General features: G+C 41.4%; 1 protein-coding gene across 1 annotated transcript in view; it reads left to right on the forward strand.

Annotated features, from left to right (window-relative positions):
• Nucleotides 1–330: 330 nt before the first annotated feature.
• The window catches only part of LOC133363680 (broad substrate specificity ATP-binding cassette transporter ABCG2-like), a 46,206-nt gene continuing 27,726 nt past the window's right edge, over nt 331–18,810 (forward strand). Inside the window, exons 1-6 of the mRNA XM_061582948.1 lie at nt 331–512; nt 11,295–11,409; nt 11,682–11,834; nt 15,278–15,435; nt 15,874–16,025; nt 16,707–16,811. Of these exons, the coding sequence (XP_061438932.1) occupies nt 331–512; nt 11,295–11,409; nt 11,682–11,834; nt 15,278–15,435; nt 15,874–16,025; nt 16,707–16,811 (865 nt within the window). The remainder of the gene's footprint in view (nt 513–11,294; nt 11,410–11,681; nt 11,835–15,277; nt 15,436–15,873; nt 16,026–16,706; nt 16,812–18,810) is intronic.

Consider the following 18,810-nt stretch of genomic DNA (forward strand, 5'->3'; position numbering starts at 1 on the left):
TTTAATAAAAATATTCTCTTTTTTAAGGGATGGTTGAATGAGATCAGTGTTTGAACTGTGAATAAGTATATGTGCCAAATATATTGTGACAATGGAAGAAAGTTTGGTGTGCTCTGCAGGAGGGGAAAACACACCAAATCCTGTTTAAAGACAAATCTTTACGTACTCCTAGATGACTTTTGTATGAGACATCTGAGCTTCATTCATGCTGTTTCTGTCACATGTCAGTGAGAAGTAGTGTGGGAGCCTATATGTCTGAAATTTGTCACTTGCATATATCATAATCTGTGTTCATTTTATGGTTCACAGGTGTAAAGCTTCTTCATAAAGATGGCTCAAAATCCACAAGTCAGTATCCCAATGTCAGAATCCAGTACAAATGGCATCCCAAGCAAGAATTTGATGAAAGCCACCACTGTCAGCTTTCACAACATTTGCTATAGAATGAAGACCAAGAGTGGCTTTATAGATTGCCGAAAAACAGTTGAGAAAGACATTTTGAGAGATATCAAGTATGTATTTCTTGCTATGTGCTCAGTTTCATTCCTTTATGATAATACTTAATATTTATATAGTGCTTTTAGTGTCCACTGTGTTTCACCTACATTCACATTATCTCTTTAATTCTTACAGCAACCCTGTTATGTATACTGGTGTATTATTATCCCTATATTACAAATGAGGAACTCAGCTCAAGATAATTGCAGTTATTTAAGGCCACTGGGTGAATTTATGGAGGATGGGTGCCGAATATCTTGACATACCAGCATAACCAAATCCCTTATCTGTTGTGCCAACTGTTGGTGAATCCCAGGCCTTGGGAAATCCACTGGGGCTTGGGTGATACTGGCTAGGACATGGAGACTGCAGAGTCCCTTCAGTTGGCCTTAAAATGCTCTGTAAAGTTAGTTGTGAGTCTCTGGGATGTCTTTAAAATAGTAATAAGAGGTCCTGGTTAATACTGGAATGGGGAAGAGAAAGCAGCATAAAATCAGAAGGAATGACTTGGTACGGGAGTTGGAGGTTCTAGAGAAGATGTATAAGCAAGATCTTTCAGATGCCATGAGAGGTTGGTTGTATTGAAAAATAGGGTTGACCTGCATGATACGATGACTGCAGAGAAATCTTTGGCAATGACAAAACAATGGTATTTAAAAAAGGCGGCTAAACAAAATAAGCTCCTCGCATGGCAGCCTACAAAGCAGCAAAAACAAAATTTGATACCTATGATTTAGACAGTTGTGGGACAAGTAAAGACCGATAGGAAGGTGATTGGTGAGTTTTGTAAGTATTATCAAGACCTATATACATCTCAAAACCCATCAATACACAATGTAAGTCAGTTTCTGGGAACTTTGCATACTCCTACTTTTACAGCTGCGGACAATCTATTAAAGGTCCAATTACAGAGGAGGAAGTCAAGTCAGCAAACGAAGAAAAACAGGACTCCCGGTCTTGATGCCACTAAAGCTTTTGATATAGTGGAGTGGTCATACTTGAGTTGAGGAAAGTTTGCAATGTGGCACCTAGGTTTATCAATGATGTAAAGTCAATATATTCAAGTCTGGTGGCAAAGGCTGTATAAAAGGCTGACAAGTTGAGTTTAAAAAGAGGGCCCTGGCAACAGAACCACTGGCCTGTGCTATCAGGGAGGAGCCACAAATTAAAGGTATTGAGGCCTCAGGGTCTCAGATCAAGATCACTCTTTATACGGATGACGTCATGCTCTCTATAGTTGATTATAGAGCTAGTCTTGCCCCAGTCTTTCGTATAATTGATCCATTTGGTAAAATCTCTGGGTACGAGATTAATAAACAGAAGACAGAAATTCTGACTATAAACTTGGCAGAGGATGAACAACAATTCATTGAGTAAAACTATGGGTTGAAGATTTTCGATCACCCAGTGAAATATCTGGATATAAAATTGGTAGCTGATGTGAACAAAGTTGCTAAATTGAACTATGACACTGTGGTACAAGCAACTAAAGCAGAGCTCAGTAGATGGCAGAAGCTAAATTTATCCAGGCTAGCCATGCTAAATTCCATTAGGACCAGAGCTTGGAAAAGTTACTATTTTTGAACTACAACTCCCATCAGCCCTAGCCAGCATGGCCAATGGATTGGGCTGATGGGAGCTGTAGTTAAAAAAAAGTAACTTTTCCAAGCTCTGATTAGGATGTCAATTGTCCCAAGATTTCTGTATGAGTTCACAATATTGCCATTATCTATTGATTTCAGAGAATTGAAAAGGTGGCATGGGATCCTAGACAGTTTTATCTGGAATGAGAAATGTCCCAGAATAGATTTCAATACTATGAAATGTCCAAGGCAAAAGGGAGGACTGGCTGTTCCAAACTTGGGGTTGTATTATGAGGCTGTGCAGCTTGCCTGGCTCCATGTATGGCTTTTCCCAGAATATAGGATATTATATAACCTGGAACAACAATTTGTAGCTATCTCACTGAATTCTGTTCCCTGGTGTCCTATAAGGGCAAGGGACATCTCAGTTCAGCAGACTTTTGTTCCACAACAATTACTGAGGATGTGGGATAAATATAAACACATTCTAAGTCTGGGAATCTCACAGTGGGACCTCTATTATAAGACCTGTGAACACCCTGCCACATCCAAAATGTTTGAAAAAAAACCCAAAACATTAGGTTGGATTCCACTGTGCTTCTGGTATTTTCAGATAAGATATTTTGTAATTAATTTACTAAGCCCAAGGCTGATCCTTAGCGAAGTGACTAAATGGGAAGAGGTGCTTGATAAGACTGTTATCAACCAATGACAACATATTGTTGGGTTTGAAAGCTAAAGAACCTGTTTTGAGGAAAAGATGGGAGAGAGACAGGAAGGGCACTCCCGGTAGACATGTGGATTAAAATTTGATTGATAAGACCTCTCTCTCTCTTTGTATGTGAATCCTAATATAAGTTGATGCTAAGATGGTAAAGTAGGGCCCCACTCATACGGCAGGTTCCATTCCGGACCGCTGCTGTAAAGCGAAATCCGCTGTAAAGCGGAACGCATTGACTAACATTGTCTAAAATGGCATCCGACGCCTGAAAAATGCCATAAAACCGGAAGAAGCGCCGTAGGAGCGGGGCCTTTCCGCAATTGACAACTGCTGTATCGGTGGAACGCTGCAAAGCGGAGCGCTGCAAAGCGAGGCCCTACTGTATCTGACACCAGAATATTTATACAAAATGCAGTCTGTAACTATAGTTTGGATGCTGGAAATGCCGCATTGTTAATGCCAATCTCAGACATAGGTGGTGGGATTGCCCCATTGTTTCGACATACTGGTCCCACATAATCCATGTTATCTTAGATATAATAGGTTCCCCCTTAAGATTAGCTTTGATGCTGATAATCTTTTAAAGTAATTCCAGATATCATTTTGGACTGTCTTAAATCACTGGTAGGTATAATGATCACAGCAGCAAAAGTCGTATGGGCCAGAAGGTAGAAAATGGCACATGACCCCACTTAAATAGCATGAATCACTAAAACTTCTTCCCCCAATTGCTGGAGGAAGTGCGGTGCATTGGGTTCTTACAAACACCTATGGTGGGAATGTAAACAAGTGCACTTGTTTGGGGTTTGTATTGTGAAAGAGATTATAAAGAACTGCCAAAACCTCATTCTCACTCCAGAACTGGCATTGTTAAATTTATTTGGGGGGGGGACAATTGTGAGACTCTTTATGAGAAACTGATAAGCTTTATGTTGATAGCAACTAGTATAATAGTTTGCTTTTGGAGAGAACTGAAGGGACTAACAGTAGATTGTTGGTATAAAGAACTATGGGAAATTGCCCTGCCGGAGAAGCTCATGATTAAGTTATAAATGTGAAAAAGAAAGAAGAAAAAGATGATTTCACAGCAGCCTGGTGGACATCTAGTTCTTTTATTGCAGGGGGTGGCATGAATCACCAAGTCCCAACGCCTTTTAAAGAGCTATGGGTAGTATAATTTTTTTAATTCTTATTTGAAATCAATGTATGCCTTGTCTGTGAGGATGTGATTAACAAGATTTTATCATTAAACAGGTGTTCTAGGGAGTGAAGGCTTGAGGGTGTTTCTTTTCTTATAGATCTGATATTGTGACTTCCGGGAAGGGTGACTTAGCCTGTGCCTGCTTTTGAGACGGGCTCCTGCCTCAAAAGAAGCTTATTCAGATATATCAGTCAGTTTTTTCTTTTTTTTTTGACTGATTAAACTTCTCCCGGGTAGGGAGAAACGAAGAGATTAACCTCAAAGCCTATTTTTGTTGGGACGACCAGATCTCATTAATTTATGGGACGAGGTCCAGCCGACGAAGGTGGGACGGATTTTCAACAGCAAGCTCTATCTGTTAAAGCGAACGTTCATCTTATCTTCTAAGAGAGAACGCACTAACAGGCAAGCACCCTTCTTTCTATATTTTTCTTTTACTTGACTTAAATTGTTGCTGTTTAAAAGAGATTTGCCAGATTGATCAGTTTTTGACATCTCACTGGGGAGCCATAACTTCTCTCTGCTACGCACTAATTAATAGCTTATCTCTGTTTTTGTTGCAAAAAGCTGTCCTGGATTTGCATTCTAAAGATATACACAGAAGAGGGATTTCTATTCCAGATTTTTATTTTGAAAAATATTATACTGTTTTGAGACTACTCTCTTTTTGGTCTATTTTATTTTGACGAATCTGTTTCTTGACGATTGCCATTAATTGTTTCGATCCTGGGAACTGCATTTTGTTTACTTAACTATTGGAGAGATAAGGCTGTCTGCTCTGTTTATACTGTGATGTCACCAAGTTTGGAGAATTAACCCAATTGTTGCTGAAATAAGAAGTGGTTTTCCTATATTTTTCTTTTAAAATGGCAATTAAGAAAGTGGCTGAAAATCTGGAAATAACTATGTTTCAGAAAATAATGGATGAGATTGAGATAATGAAAATTGAATTGAGTAAAATGAAGCAGGAGATTAAAGATATAAGGGTCCCTGTGAGAGAGGTGACCCTGGAAGGGGTCCCTGTGAGAGAGGAGACCCCGGAGATTGGAACAGGGGTCCCTGTGAGAGAGGAGACCCTGGAGACTGGAATAGGGGTCCCTGTGAGAGAGGAGATCCCGGAGATTGGAACCAACGTGGAACAGGAACAAGATTTGGAGTCTATGGACTTTAGAAATAAAATCTATTGTTTGGAACTCAATGTTATCTCTGAAGAAATGAATGAAGATTCTAGAGATAAAGTTATCAATGGCATGGATAATCTTCTGGACTGGAATGATGTGATGGAGCCCAATATAGAGAAAATCTATGGAATTAACTGCAGCCATGTGACAATGGAAAAACTTTTAAGAGATGACCCAGTGTATTTTGAAAAAAAGAACAGAGATATGATTTTACAGCAGTATTTCAGCAACCTATTCAGAATGGATGGCAAGAAAATATTTGGGATAGAGGTAATTCCCATCAGACTCTTACTATATGACTATGGCTTTGACAGCAAGATTATTATGGAATACTGATAATGGAAGATTGGATATTGAAATTACTGGACTTAACAAGACTACTGAAGATGGAAGATGGAAAATGGAACTAATAGAGATAATAGAACAATGGCTACTGAAATTATTGAACCTAACAGATTCTGATGTGATGGATTAATTGAAATGTTTATTTTGACTATGGTTATGACAATAAGATTATCATAATTAGTAATGAGATGGATTAATCGATATGCTTATCTGGAAAAAAAAATTGATAGATATATTTCTTAAAGAATTGAAACCTCTCTTTGACTTTTTGTGGAAAGAATAAAGTAATGTTTATGAGATTTGATGATTAAGTAAGATAACTACTGGAGGAAAGTGATTTTATAATATGACTTAAGAGACAGGATTGTTATATATTATAGACTTATAACTGATTTGATCTTTGACAAATGGGAAGTCAATATTTTACTTTTTATTTTTTATTTTTGTTTTTTTTTTTCTTTTTTTCTTTTTGTTTAACTATTTTTGATTTTGTTTTTTGTCTTTGAATGTTTTATGATTTTGTCTTGTATGTTTTATGAAAATCTGAATAAAAATTATTGAAAAAAAAAAAAAAAGATCTGATATTGTTTCTCTTTATTTTATTTATATTGTGTGAAAATTCAAATTTCAGAAATGTAATGAATAAAATGAAAAAAGGAGAAGGGAAAATGGCACAAACTCCTAATGAAAATGAATGGCTGGATAAGTGTTTAGAACTTGCTATAATGGACAAGTTTACTTATTTTGGGCACAGGAGAGAAGGGATATTAAGAGGCACAGAGTTTATGGAAAGGTGAGCAAAGTTTATCTAATACCAGAATGGCAGATATGGAAATTACAAGGTCAAGATGTTTTTCTTCCAGTAATTTACAATTAACTGACAGGAAGTGGGAAATGATTAGCTGTATTTTTTTTTATGTAGTGAATGTCCTTTATGCTTTTGAGTCTTGAGAGGACTTTTTTTCTCTTTGTCTATATAAATGGTAAACAATTAATATGTCTACATAAGCTTCCACTCTTCCTTTCTTTTCCTCTTCATATACATATAAGAGAGCCAGTGTGGTGTAGTGGTTAAGGTACTGGACTACAACCTGGGAGACCAGGGTTCAAATCCCTACGTAGCCATGAAACTCACTGGGTGACCTTGGGCCAGTCACTGCCTCTCAGCCTCAGAGGGAGGCAATGGTAAACCCCCTCTGAATACTATTTACCATGAAAACCCCATTCATAGGGTCACCATAAGTCGAGATCCTCGAAGGCAGTCGAACTTGGGACCTTCTGCATGCAAGGCGGATGCTCTACCGCTGAGCTACAGCCCCTTAAAAAGCTGTGCTTTTTAAAAATTATTATTTAATAACTTTAATTAGCAGTCACATGGGATAGAGGCTTAGATCAGAACCACCAGCCTGATTAAAATCTTCCCACAAGTGTATTTTCACACTGGAGAGAAGCTTTCATCCTTGCCAAATAGCAACTTTTGGAAGTGGGTGGGATGTGGCTCAGGGGGAAATAGTTAAATCTTCCTCCCTGCATGCCATTATCCTGATTGACCCTCCCTGAAGCTGCTATTTAGGGTTTAAAAAGCAAACATGCATCACCAAACTATGTGCCCAATATAACATGTAGTTTGGCATTTTGTGGTGCTGAGCAGTATTAGGTTAGTTTCAAGTGTAGCCTCTGTGGTGCCAATAGATGCTTCCTTTTAAATGCAAATAGCAGCTTCAGAGAGGGCAGTGGCAGGGAAAGAGTTACTCTACACACATGCACACACACACCATTAAATGTGCACATTAATTGCACACATTAATTAATTAATAATGTAATGGGTGATGTAGGTCATTTTGGGGGACAATTTAGTTCTTTTACCGCAGGGGGTGGCATGAATCACCAAGTCCCAAAGCCTTTTAAAGAGGTATGGCTAGTTTTAAACAGCTATGGGTAGTTACCCCCTCTAGGATGCACACCTTAACGTGGTGAGGGGGTTTCAGAGTGTTGAAGAAGCTAAGAGCAATGCCGTCAAGATTGTAGACCAAGAGGCTAGACTCCTAGCAGGGGCACCCAAGGTGGAATGGTCAAAGCTGAAACACCAGACTAAGATGCATCCAAACTCAGAGGAAGGCAATGGTAAACCACCTCTGATATCTGTTACCACGGAAACCCTATGAACAGAGTATCCAAAATGCAACACGAGATAGTGCTGGAAAATGAGACCCCCAGGTCAGAAGGCACTCACTGAGCTACTGGCGAAGAACAAAGGACAAGTACGAGTAGCGCTGTGACTATCCTTCACTAAAGTGACTATCCTTCACTAAAATAAATTTATCTAGACAGAAAACGTGGCTTCATATATTGAAGCCCAAGAAGGTCATAGTCCAGTCCTGAACAATTTTGCTGGAGTATTTGACTGTTCATACGATTCTTGTAAAATGCTGTGACCATGTCCCTGACTCTGATTCTCAGTGGAGCTGTTTAAATGATGAGTATGTGCTAATGGTACTCAATATTTTAGTCTTGACCAGGGAAAGCCAGGTAGAGCTATAGAGAATTCTTAAGTGAGGCCACATTCACACTGTACATTTATTCCACTTTAAACAATCACTCCTAGAGAATCCTGGGAAGTGTAGTTTGTGAAGGATGCTGAGACGAGACTCCTATTCCCCTGACAGCACTCCAGTGGCCAGAGTGGTTTAACAGTCAGCCTCTCTGATTGAAGCTCTGTGAGGGGAACTGGGCATCTCCTAGCAACTCTTAGCACCGTTCACTAACTACACTTCCCAGGATTCTTTGGGAGAAGCCATGACTGTCTAAAGTGAAATAAAGATCTGGTGTGGATGTGACCAGGGACAGCTTTGGTTTAAATTTGGGAGGTAGGCTACATGTGCCTGCTGTAGAATAAAAAAATGTGGGAAATGCTGAAAAGCAATGATACTGTTCACAATGTTTTCCTTTTGGAAGGGAAAGGGGCTTCCCCTCTTCCGAGTGCCCACCCACCGAATCTCCTCCCCCCTCCTTTTACCCTCCCTGCCCCTCCCCCAGGTCAGTGTTGGGTTACGACCTGGGAGACCAGGGTTCAATCCCCACACAGCCCCACATTTTTGTTGATGGCACGCATGTGTGCTATGCACATGCAGGGCTGCCATCAACCAAGATGGCGGCAGACATTTCAGCCTCTTAGGGAAACCTCAGCTGCCATTTTGGTTAAGGGCAGCGCTGTGCGTGCAGCTGCAAAACACAGGAAAGGTAGGTGGAGAGAGAGAATGTGCGGACGGTGCTATCTGCGGCCACGATTCTGCCGCGGATCGCGGAAAGGGAGCGCTATTCTCTCAACCTAAAGAGGGGCCCTGGGCCACAGGCCCTCAGCCAGGGCCCAATGTCACCGCCCTTTAGGGCTGGCTCTCCAGCCCTCCCTCCCTCCCCCCGGTTACTTTCACCTATCCTAAGCATGACTGCATTTGAGTAAATCCCACTAAACTCAATAAACATGCAAATGATCAAACCTGCCCTCCTCCCCTCCCCCTCCTTCCTGCTCCCCTCCGCCCTTCCTCCCCTCCGCCCTTCCTCCCCTCCCTCCTCCTCCCCTTCCCATCCCCTGTGGTCAGTTTCACTTTATTTAACATTTATTCAACACTATTTAATAAAGGTTAACATTATTAAGACAGTTGACATAGTTCAGATAGTCACTTTATGTCTGATTTACTTTGCAATTTTAGTGAAGTTTCCTATAGGAAATCATTTTCTTTTGCTTCTGTTTCAATGAATATGTGAAGTACAGCAACACTTCGCAAAATTTACACTAAAAAAAGCCAAAAATAATTGAGGAATAATGGCAATGACTATTTTGCAGAATAGTCTCCAGTGGATATCAGGAGTGTCTCAGTTTGCACAAGATAAAACAGTGGGAGGCTTCGAAATTAATAAAAATAAATTTGACACAGGTTTCTAGGGTGAATAATAAGAGAAATAAATTTGTCTAGATTAGATTCTCTGTAGAAACAAGAGTAACACAGGGATGAAGCAAAGTAAGAAGAACACCAACAAACATAAAAATGTAATTCATCTTTGGAGATGGCAGGTATTGCCACCACTCACCGTACGCTCAGAGTCACATGTTACCAAATTCTTCCAAGCTACACAGAAAGTGGATTGGACTGTGAAAGACCAACCCCAATGGTGTTTGCATTTTGACAAATGTGTAGGGCAGTCCAATATCTCAGAGAGGAGGTCAGGTCTCCTGCTCCCCTGGTGCATTCACTATAGCTACCCAATTTCCCTGCTTTCTAAAGTTTGATAGAAATTTCTGTTGGCTATAGGTACGTTCTTAAACCACAAGGTTTTTTTACCTATTAGTGAATCTCCTCACAGAGCTACAATTCCCAGAATGGTGGAAGAGTCAGTCCCTGCAAAACTCTTGGAATTGCAGCTCTGTGAGGGGAATAGGGGTCTCTTAACATATATTAGGGGAAAGTGGGCATAAACATAAAAATATTAGTGAAAATAACATACAAAAATGCATTGTGTTAGGAGAAACTGTTTGCAAAAATATGTACATTAGTCAAAACTCCATACAAAAATGTTTTTATTAGGAGAAAGTCGCACTAAAATGTTGGAAGAATTTTCATGTAGATTTGTTTTAAATTGCAAACTGCTGCAGAAATCTGAAAAACTGAATTTAAGATTGGAAAAATGAGAAACTGAGAAAACTGAAACTGACAGATCCTTCCATCCCTAACTACAACTCCCCTCATTCCTGGCCTTTGGACATGATAGCTGGGGCTGATGGGAACTGTAGTCCAACAACATCTGGAGGGCACCACCTTGGCTACCCATCATTTATTCATTAGTGTTGGTGTAATAAAACACATTCTCCACAAGATCCAAAATAGTTATTTGAGAACTTCTAATGTCATATCAAGTATGAACATAATACTGTAGGAACATAGGAGGCTGCCTTACCAAGTCAGACCATTGGTCCACCTAGGTCAGCGCTGTCTACACCAAGTGGCAGCAGCTCTCCAGGGTTTCAGGCAGGAGTCTCTCCCAGCCCTACCTGGAGGTGCCAGGGATTGAACTTGGGACCTTCTGCATGCAAGGCAGATGCTCTACCGCTGAGCTACAGCCCCTTAATATTTTCAATTTTTCCATTTTTATTAATTTTATTAATTTTCTGTTTTAAATAAGTATGCTTGTTATGTAAAATTGAATGCAGATTATAAATGTAAGAAACCAACACTTAGTTTGGCGAGCTGTGCTTTTTAAAAATTATTATTAAATAACTTTAATTAGCACTCACATGGGATAGAGGCTTAGATCAGAACCACCAGCCTGATTAAAATCTTCCCACAAGTGTATTTTCACACTGGAGAGAAGCTTTCATCCTTGCCAAATAGCAACTTTTGGAAGTGGGTGGGATGTGGCTCAGGGGGAAATAGTTAAATCTTCCTCCCTGCATGCCATTATCCTGATTGACCCTCCCTGCAGCTGCTATTTAGGGTTTAAAAAGCAAACATGCATCACCAAACTATGTGCCCAATATAACATGTAGTTTGGCATTTTGTGGTGCTGAGCAGTATTAGGCTAGTTTCAAGTGTAGCCTCTGTGGTGCCAATAGATGCTTCCTTTTAAATGCAAATAGCAGCTTCAGAGAGGGCAGTGGCAGGGAAAGAGTTACTCTACACACATGCACACACACACAATTAAATGTGCACATTAATTGCACACATTAATTAATAATGTAATTGGTGATGTAGGTCATTTTTGTGTTCTAGACTACTGGATATTTTAGCTGCACGGAAAGATCCTCATGGCTTGAGTGGCGATGTTCTAATCAATGGAGCTCCTCAGCCTGCCAATTTTAAATGTATATCTGGATACGTTGTACAGGTACGTAATTGATAATCTGATTTTATTATTTTACCATTTACAGAAGCCAGTGATAAATCAGGATTGTCCGATGTGAGGTGCAGTGAAGTTTCCTATATTCAACTAGGTGTGTGAGCAGAGTGGACTGTCCAATTCATTTTTAATTTAGCATTGCAGAGCCTAGAATAGAGAATGTTTGCATGGAGCTCCACGTATGCTTTGAGGCTTTTGTATCCACCTGGAGCTCCTCCTTGTGGAGACACATGTCCAAATGTTTTCTTTGGATTGTTTAGGATGATGTGGTGATGGGGACCTTGACCGTGAGAGAGAACTTCCAATTCTCAGCTGCCCTCCGATTGCCAAAGACTGTGAGGGAGCAAGAAAAGAAGGAAAGGGTTGACCAGATACTCAAGGAGCTGGGATTGACAAAAGTGGCCGATTCAAAGGTAATGGCTCAGTGTTTGTAATTGTAAGGGTGCTTCCAGACTGTTGATATTTTTGTCGTGGATTTCAGTGGCATACTGGCAAATTCAGGTTGTGCAATTGAAGTGGAATTGAAGGGTTTGCATGACAAACCCACTTCCAAATACATAGACTTTTTTGCAGTAAAGAAAATGATGATAAAATGCACTGAAAAGCCTGGGACAACAGTTGTTTGACCTGATATATAACCTTCCTGCAAACAAATCAGAATGAAAGCTCAATAAATAACCAATGTCCTTCAACTTTATACAAACAAACTGGGGTGAATGTTCCATAAAGAGGTCATCTGGGAGTGACCTAATTTTAAAGAGTGGAAGTGTCACATTTTAACCTCATTGTGCCCACCACCACCCATACTGTAACTGATTTGCTCTTACAATTGGATAACGTCTGGATGCTTCCATTAGAGATGATATGCAATGTTAATCCCAAAGACCATTGTTGAAATTACAGATTTAGGATTGTATCCAATGCTGCTATGGCACCGGCTGAACAGAATTCCATCTATGCAGCGGGACTTCCCTTTCCTCTTCTCCTCCCTGCACCCTTCCCCCGCACCCTCAAAATCTGCTCCAAAAGGGTTGGGAGTCGTGGAAGGAAGGAGAGCTCCCGTTGTGAGTGGAATTCCATTCATGCAGTATTGGATACAACCTTTAATGAGTAATGTTAGATATCACTTCAAGTGTTTAGTGTGGAGCTGTCATGATTTGTTTGCTCACTTTTTATGAGGCATCCATAGGATGCCTTCATTCCACCATTGTTCTGTTTTTCCACTGTGGTTCTTCCATCTTTTCTCAGATTGCAGAATGTCATACTTTTTTTCCAGAAGAACAGGTGTCTTTTTTAAAGCTTGGGTATTTGATGTGGACTGTGTCATACTGAGAAGGTGAACCCATCACAGCTTAGCACACATTATACCATTTATGGTGGGTCCCATCTTCAGACCTCTCCTTTTTAAATTGATCTTTCATTTATCAGTAAAACACACTCCCAGCTATACAAAAAAAATGAAAGAGAGGTATAGCACAATGCTATAATGCTGTTTTGTTTTTTAAACTAACCCTCCCAAAAGATTAAAAGAGAAACACACAAACATTCCAATTACTTTCAGTAACAATGTTGCTAAAACAGTGGTAACCAGATTTTAATTATTAAAATTAGTATTATTGCAATATAGTGTTGCATTATAATGCTGTACCTCTCTTTAATTAAAATAAAGTATAGCTATGTCCAATCTCAAAAGCCAAGAATTTGGAAGTCTTTCTATATAGGCACCAGCATTGGGGGGATGGGGGATCCCTAATTTAAAGGTGTACTATGAAGCCTGCCAGCTTAGCCATATGGTCTCATTTGTTCTGGAAGACCCAGTGAGACAATGGGTGCATCTGGAGCTTACAGAAATCAATGGGGGTTCCAATCAGTGTGTTCCCCTTTTATAAACAGAAGCTCAAGTCCCTCACTTGGTTAGACAATGATTTCACCCTCGCCGTATTTCGGGTATGGAAGGTGAGGGCACCTTTGTTAGCCCCTGGTTTGTCTCCTTTGGTTCCCTTGGCGTTCCACCCCGCCTTTTATAACAAATATAGATTGAATAAGATGGTTAGATGGAAGACCCAGCAGCTTTATAGGCTTCATGACTTTTACAGATGGGGTGGACTGCTAATGGAGTGGGAAGTCAGACAGAAATTTTAAGGGGTGCGGCTTTCCTGGCTGACTTGGAACCAAATTAATTCATTTATCTGTGCCCCAGCAGTGAGGGTTGCTGCAACTAGGAATCTGACCCAATGGGGACATCTGGTATTCTCAGATGCAGTGCGTTACAAAGGGCTGATCTTGCAGACCTATAAGATGCTTGTTGAATATTATATCGGCAGCCCTGATGCCATACGGCTGATCTGGGAAGGAGATTTAGGGGTACATATAGATGGAGCAGATTGGAATGCTTTATGGGACAAGCCTCCATTCCAAACTACCTCAGCCCAACATGGAGCGACAGCACTCATAGTGCTGCACAGATGGTATCTCATTCCCAAGCATCTCTCTTGCATTCGATGTGAGTCCCCTACCGCATGCTGGTGAGGGCATACCACAATTGGGACATATCTCCATATGTGGTGGGAATGTGCAAAAGTAACATCTTTTTGGCAAGCGGTTTTTACTGAAATTAAAAGCATTAGCAAGCAGACAGTTGAGAGAACCCGGAAATGGCTCTGCTTAAACTTTGTATAGGAGCTCTTAGAGATCTTAAATCTAAAGAGCTCATTCAACTGCTGCTAGTCGCTGCCCGGGCAGTCATCACGGCAGAATGGAAGACCCTAGGTGGCACCTCTCAAAGGTACCAATGGTATGACCGCACATGGCAACTTGCTCTCCTGGAGAAATTAACACAAAAGGTGTGGGTGGCCTAAGGTCAGAGTAAAAGCGACACCTTCTTTGCCATATGGTTTGATTTTATTGACTATACTAACCAACCAGAACATGGACGCTCCCCACCTTCAGCCTATGCACGGCAATGGATTTTGTAATACAAATCCCCCCTTTTTTCCCTGGTAGAGGTCTTTTTTTCCATTAACCAACTATTGCTGTTATTTCCGGACAACCTAGAAAAAGAAGTGATATGGAGGTTAGACCATGCTCCATATTATAATTACTCTTTCTGTATTTTGACTTCTCTATGTGTTTTATTGTATATTTTCTATATATTAAAAATTCAATTAAAAAGTTATTTTAAAAAAAAGTATAGCAGAGTGGTAAGCGGCAGTAACACAGTCGAAGCTCTGCTCACGGCCGGAGTTCGATTCCAACGGAAGGAGGAAGTCGAATCTCCGGTAAAAAGGGTCGAGGTCAACTCAGCCTTCCATGCATCCATGGTCAGTAAAATGAGTACCCGGCATATGCTGAGGGGTAAAGAAAGGCCAGGGATGGAACTGGCAATCCCACCCCATATATACAGTCTGCCTTGTAAATGTCACAAGACGTCACCCTAAGAGTCGGAAACGACTCGCACTATAAGTGCGGGGTCACCTTTACCTTTTTGAAAAAGCATTTTAGTGATAAAAGAGAACATTGAATATGCTTAACTTCAGATGGCCCTACCGCAGCAGCTATGTTGGGGATGGAATATAGTGAGATGTACACATAGAAAAAGTACAATGCTCTGATAATATGAAAATTCTATTGCAATTCTGCTTGTTGTAGCATACACCAGGAAGGCAATGATTGGGAAGTGCTAGGAGCCTCTTGTGACATATAACTGATTTCGAGTTAAGTCAAGCAGTTTCCTTTTCAAATTCATTATTCCGTCTTCTACTGTTGGATATAAAAATCAATGTCTGTATCTGAAAACACTCCTATTTGGAAGGATTGTCAGTCAGACAATGTCATGGAAATTCTTGTTTTTTATTAGGTTGGAACCCAGTTTATTCGTGGTATATCAGGGGGAGAGAGAAAAAGGACGAATATCGGAATGGAGCTTATTACTGATCCTGCAATCTTGTTCTTAGATGAACCAACTACTGGATTGGATGCTAGCACAGCCAATGCTGTACTGCTTCTCTTTCAAAGGTATCTATAGAAAAAGTATCAGCCTTTGGCTGTGTCTGGAATAAAAGAATACCTCTTTCTTCAACTTTGATGCAAGGAACTGTGATGTCAAAACTATGATTCTTTTGTGAGCCACTGGGATTTAGTGGATAGGGTTGGAGTTGGACCAGGGAGACCAGCAGTGTTCAAAGCCCTACTTAGCCTGTTATTTATTTATGTGAGCCTACCCTACCTCACAGAGTTGTCGGTGGGGGTAAGAAGGTCTCTTTACTTTGCACAACTGTATATTGCCGCTCTGAGGTCATATTGGGAGGAAGGGTGGGATATAAACCTTAATAATAATAACAATAATAATAATAATAATAATAATGTTGACCTGTTTTTTAGCTTACAGGAACAATATGTCTCACAAAACCTTAATCCAATTGACATCTTTCTTGCTGCCTACTCTGTTTACAGGATGGCCAGGCAGGGAAAAACAATAATCTTTTCCATCCATCAACCTCGCTACTCTATCTTCAGACTGTTTGATAAATTGACCTTACTGGCTGCAGGAAGAATGCTCTATCATGGACCTGCTCAGAATGCCCTAGAATATTTCAGATCTATTGGTAAGGTTTCAGAAGGCTCTGTATTGAATATTGTGGGTATGGAGAGCCAAACTATATGTAATTAGTGATCAGATCTCCCGATGTTGTTTTCTCTTCCTAAAGGAAGCTATGGGGCCCCACAGTCTAAGAGGATACTAGACCAGGAGGACCTTGGGTCTGGCCCAGAAGGCTCCCTTTGCCTCATGTTAAGGGGTACAGTCTGAGGAGGACCATACCATGTGCCTCTTCTGTTTCAGTTGGCCTTTATAAACCTTCTGAAAGATACTCCAACTGTTGTTTTGGCAAATTTTGAAAAGAAGAAAATGCCACATATGAGGGGCATCTGCTAAGAATGACTGTACTTTTTTGCTGTCCTAACACGGTGTGCATGGGTAATTCAGTGTACCCAGCCTTAAACCAATTTAAGCCTACTTATATTAAGCATGGGAATGCCAGTATTTTGTTATGTGCCTTCAAGTCGATTACGACTTATGGCGACCCTATGAATCAGCAACCTCCAATAGCATCTGTCATGAACCACCCAGTATTTATGCCAGTATTTATGTGGTCACAAGTGGGAGAAATCATGTACTGTGTAAACGTTTGATAATTTGGAGCCTGAATCCCTTGTCCCAAGTGCTTTGCTGTACATTTCCATCATCTCCTTGTTGAATGACCTGTGAGTATTTTATTTCTTTGTAGGTTATGAGTGCGAACCATACAACAATCCTGCTGACTTCTTTCTGGATATCATTAATGGAGACTCAACAGCTGTGGCTTCGAACAAAAATGATGAAATTGATATAGGTATGCAAAACAGTTTCTTTAGAGTTGCCACCTGCTGTGCAACATGGAGATGAATTTTGCACTGGTTAGCTTTATCCAGGATGTGGTCAACGCGTTGTTGTGGGAGGGAGTGGTTCCAGCAGCCCTGAAAGAGGTGGTGATCCGACCACTCCTGAAGAAGCGCACCCTGGGTCCATTGGTTTGTGACAACTACCGCCTCATCGCAAATAACCCCTTTTTTAGGAAGGTGATTGAGAGGTTTGTGGCGCAGCTATTGCAAGTACTCTTGGATGAAACAGATTATCTTGACTCATTCCAATCTGGGTTTAGGCCTGGTTATGGAACTGAATAGGCCTTGGTTGCCCTGATGGATGACCTTTATGGGGAGAAGGAAGGGGGACCCTGTTATTCTTGATGTCTCGTTAGCTTTTGATACCATTGACCATGGCATCCTTCTGGGCTGACTTGGTGAGATGGGTATTGGAGGTACTGTTTTACAGTGGTTCTGATCCTATCTCCAGGGTAGTTTTCAGAGAATAGCATTGGGCGATTGTCTTTTGGCCCCCTGGCAATTATGCTGTGGGATGCCGTAGGGTACCATCTTGTCCCCAATGCTGTTTAACATCTATATTAAGTCCTTGGGAGCGGTCATCAGGAGACTTGGGGCAAGGTGCCAGCAGTATGCTGATGATACCCAGCTCTGTTTCTCTGTAACACCTGAATCGGGATCCGACCACTCCTGAAAAAGCTCACCCTAGACCCATTGGTTTGTGACAACTACTGACCGGTTGCAAATACCCCCTTGTTTGGGAAGATGATTGAGAGGGTTGTGGTGCAGCAACTGCAAGTACTCTGGGATGAAACATATTATCTTGACCCATCCCAGTCTGGGTTTATGCCTGGTTATGGGACTGAATTGGCCTTGGTCACCCTAATGGATGACCTTCATTGGGAGACGGACAGGAGGAGCGCAACCCTTTTATTCTTACCTGATCTCTCAGTGGCTTTTGATACAATAGACCATGGTATCCTTCTGGGCCTACTTGGCGAGATGGGTATTGGAGGCACTGTTTTACAGTGGTTCCTATCCTATCTCCATGGTCGCTCTCAGAGAATAGCATTGGGTGACTGTCTTTCGGCCCCCTGGCAGCTGTGCTGTGGGGTGCCGCAGGGTACCATCTTGTCCCCTGTGCTGTTTAACGTCTATATGAAGCCCTTGGGAGCAGTCATCAGGAGATTTAGGGCAGGGTGCCAGCAGTTTGCTGATGATACCCAGCTCTATTTCTCCATAAAATCTGAATCAGAAGAGGCCATGCAAGCCCTGGACCGGTGCCTGGACTCGGTGGTGGGCTGGATGAGGGCCAATAAACTGAGTCTGAATCCTAGCAAGACGGAGGCACTGTGGATTGGTGGTTCCCAAGTTTGGATAATTGGTCAGTTACCTGCTTTGGATGGGGCTGTACTCCCTCTGAAAGAGCATGCCCGTAGTCTGGGGGTGCTCCTGGATCCATCTTTGTTGCTAGAGGCCCAGGTGACCTCAGTGTCTAGGAGTGCCTTTTACCAGCTTCGGCTGCTAAGATAGCTGCGGCAGTTTCTGGACTGGGATAGCCTGAGCACTGTTCACGCACTGGTAACCTCCAGTCTGGATTACTGTACTGCACTCTATGTGGGGCTACCCTTGAGGTTGATCCGGAAGCTGCAGCTGGTGCAAAATGAGGCAGTGAGACTGCTCACTGGGGCAGGGTATCGCCAACATGTCACCCCGCTACTGAAAGAATTTCACTGGCTGCCCATTTGCTACCAGGCCAAGTTCAAGTTTCTAGTCTTGGTGTACAAAGCCCTATACAGCTCGGGACCAGGATACCTGAAAGACCATCTTATTCCTTATTTACCCAGTTGATCACTGTGTTCTGCAGTTGAGGGCCTCCTGCCGATGACATCTTATCAGGAGGTTCGTTCTGCACAATATAGGAAATCCCGCTGCTGAAAGAATTTCACTGGCTGCCCATTTGCTACCAGG

Source organism: Rhineura floridana, chromosome 9, assembly GCF_030035675.1.
Source record: "Rhineura floridana isolate rRhiFlo1 chromosome 9, rRhiFlo1.hap2, whole genome shotgun sequence".
Lineage (NCBI taxonomy): Eukaryota > Metazoa > Chordata > Lepidosauria > Squamata > Rhineuridae > Rhineura > Rhineura floridana.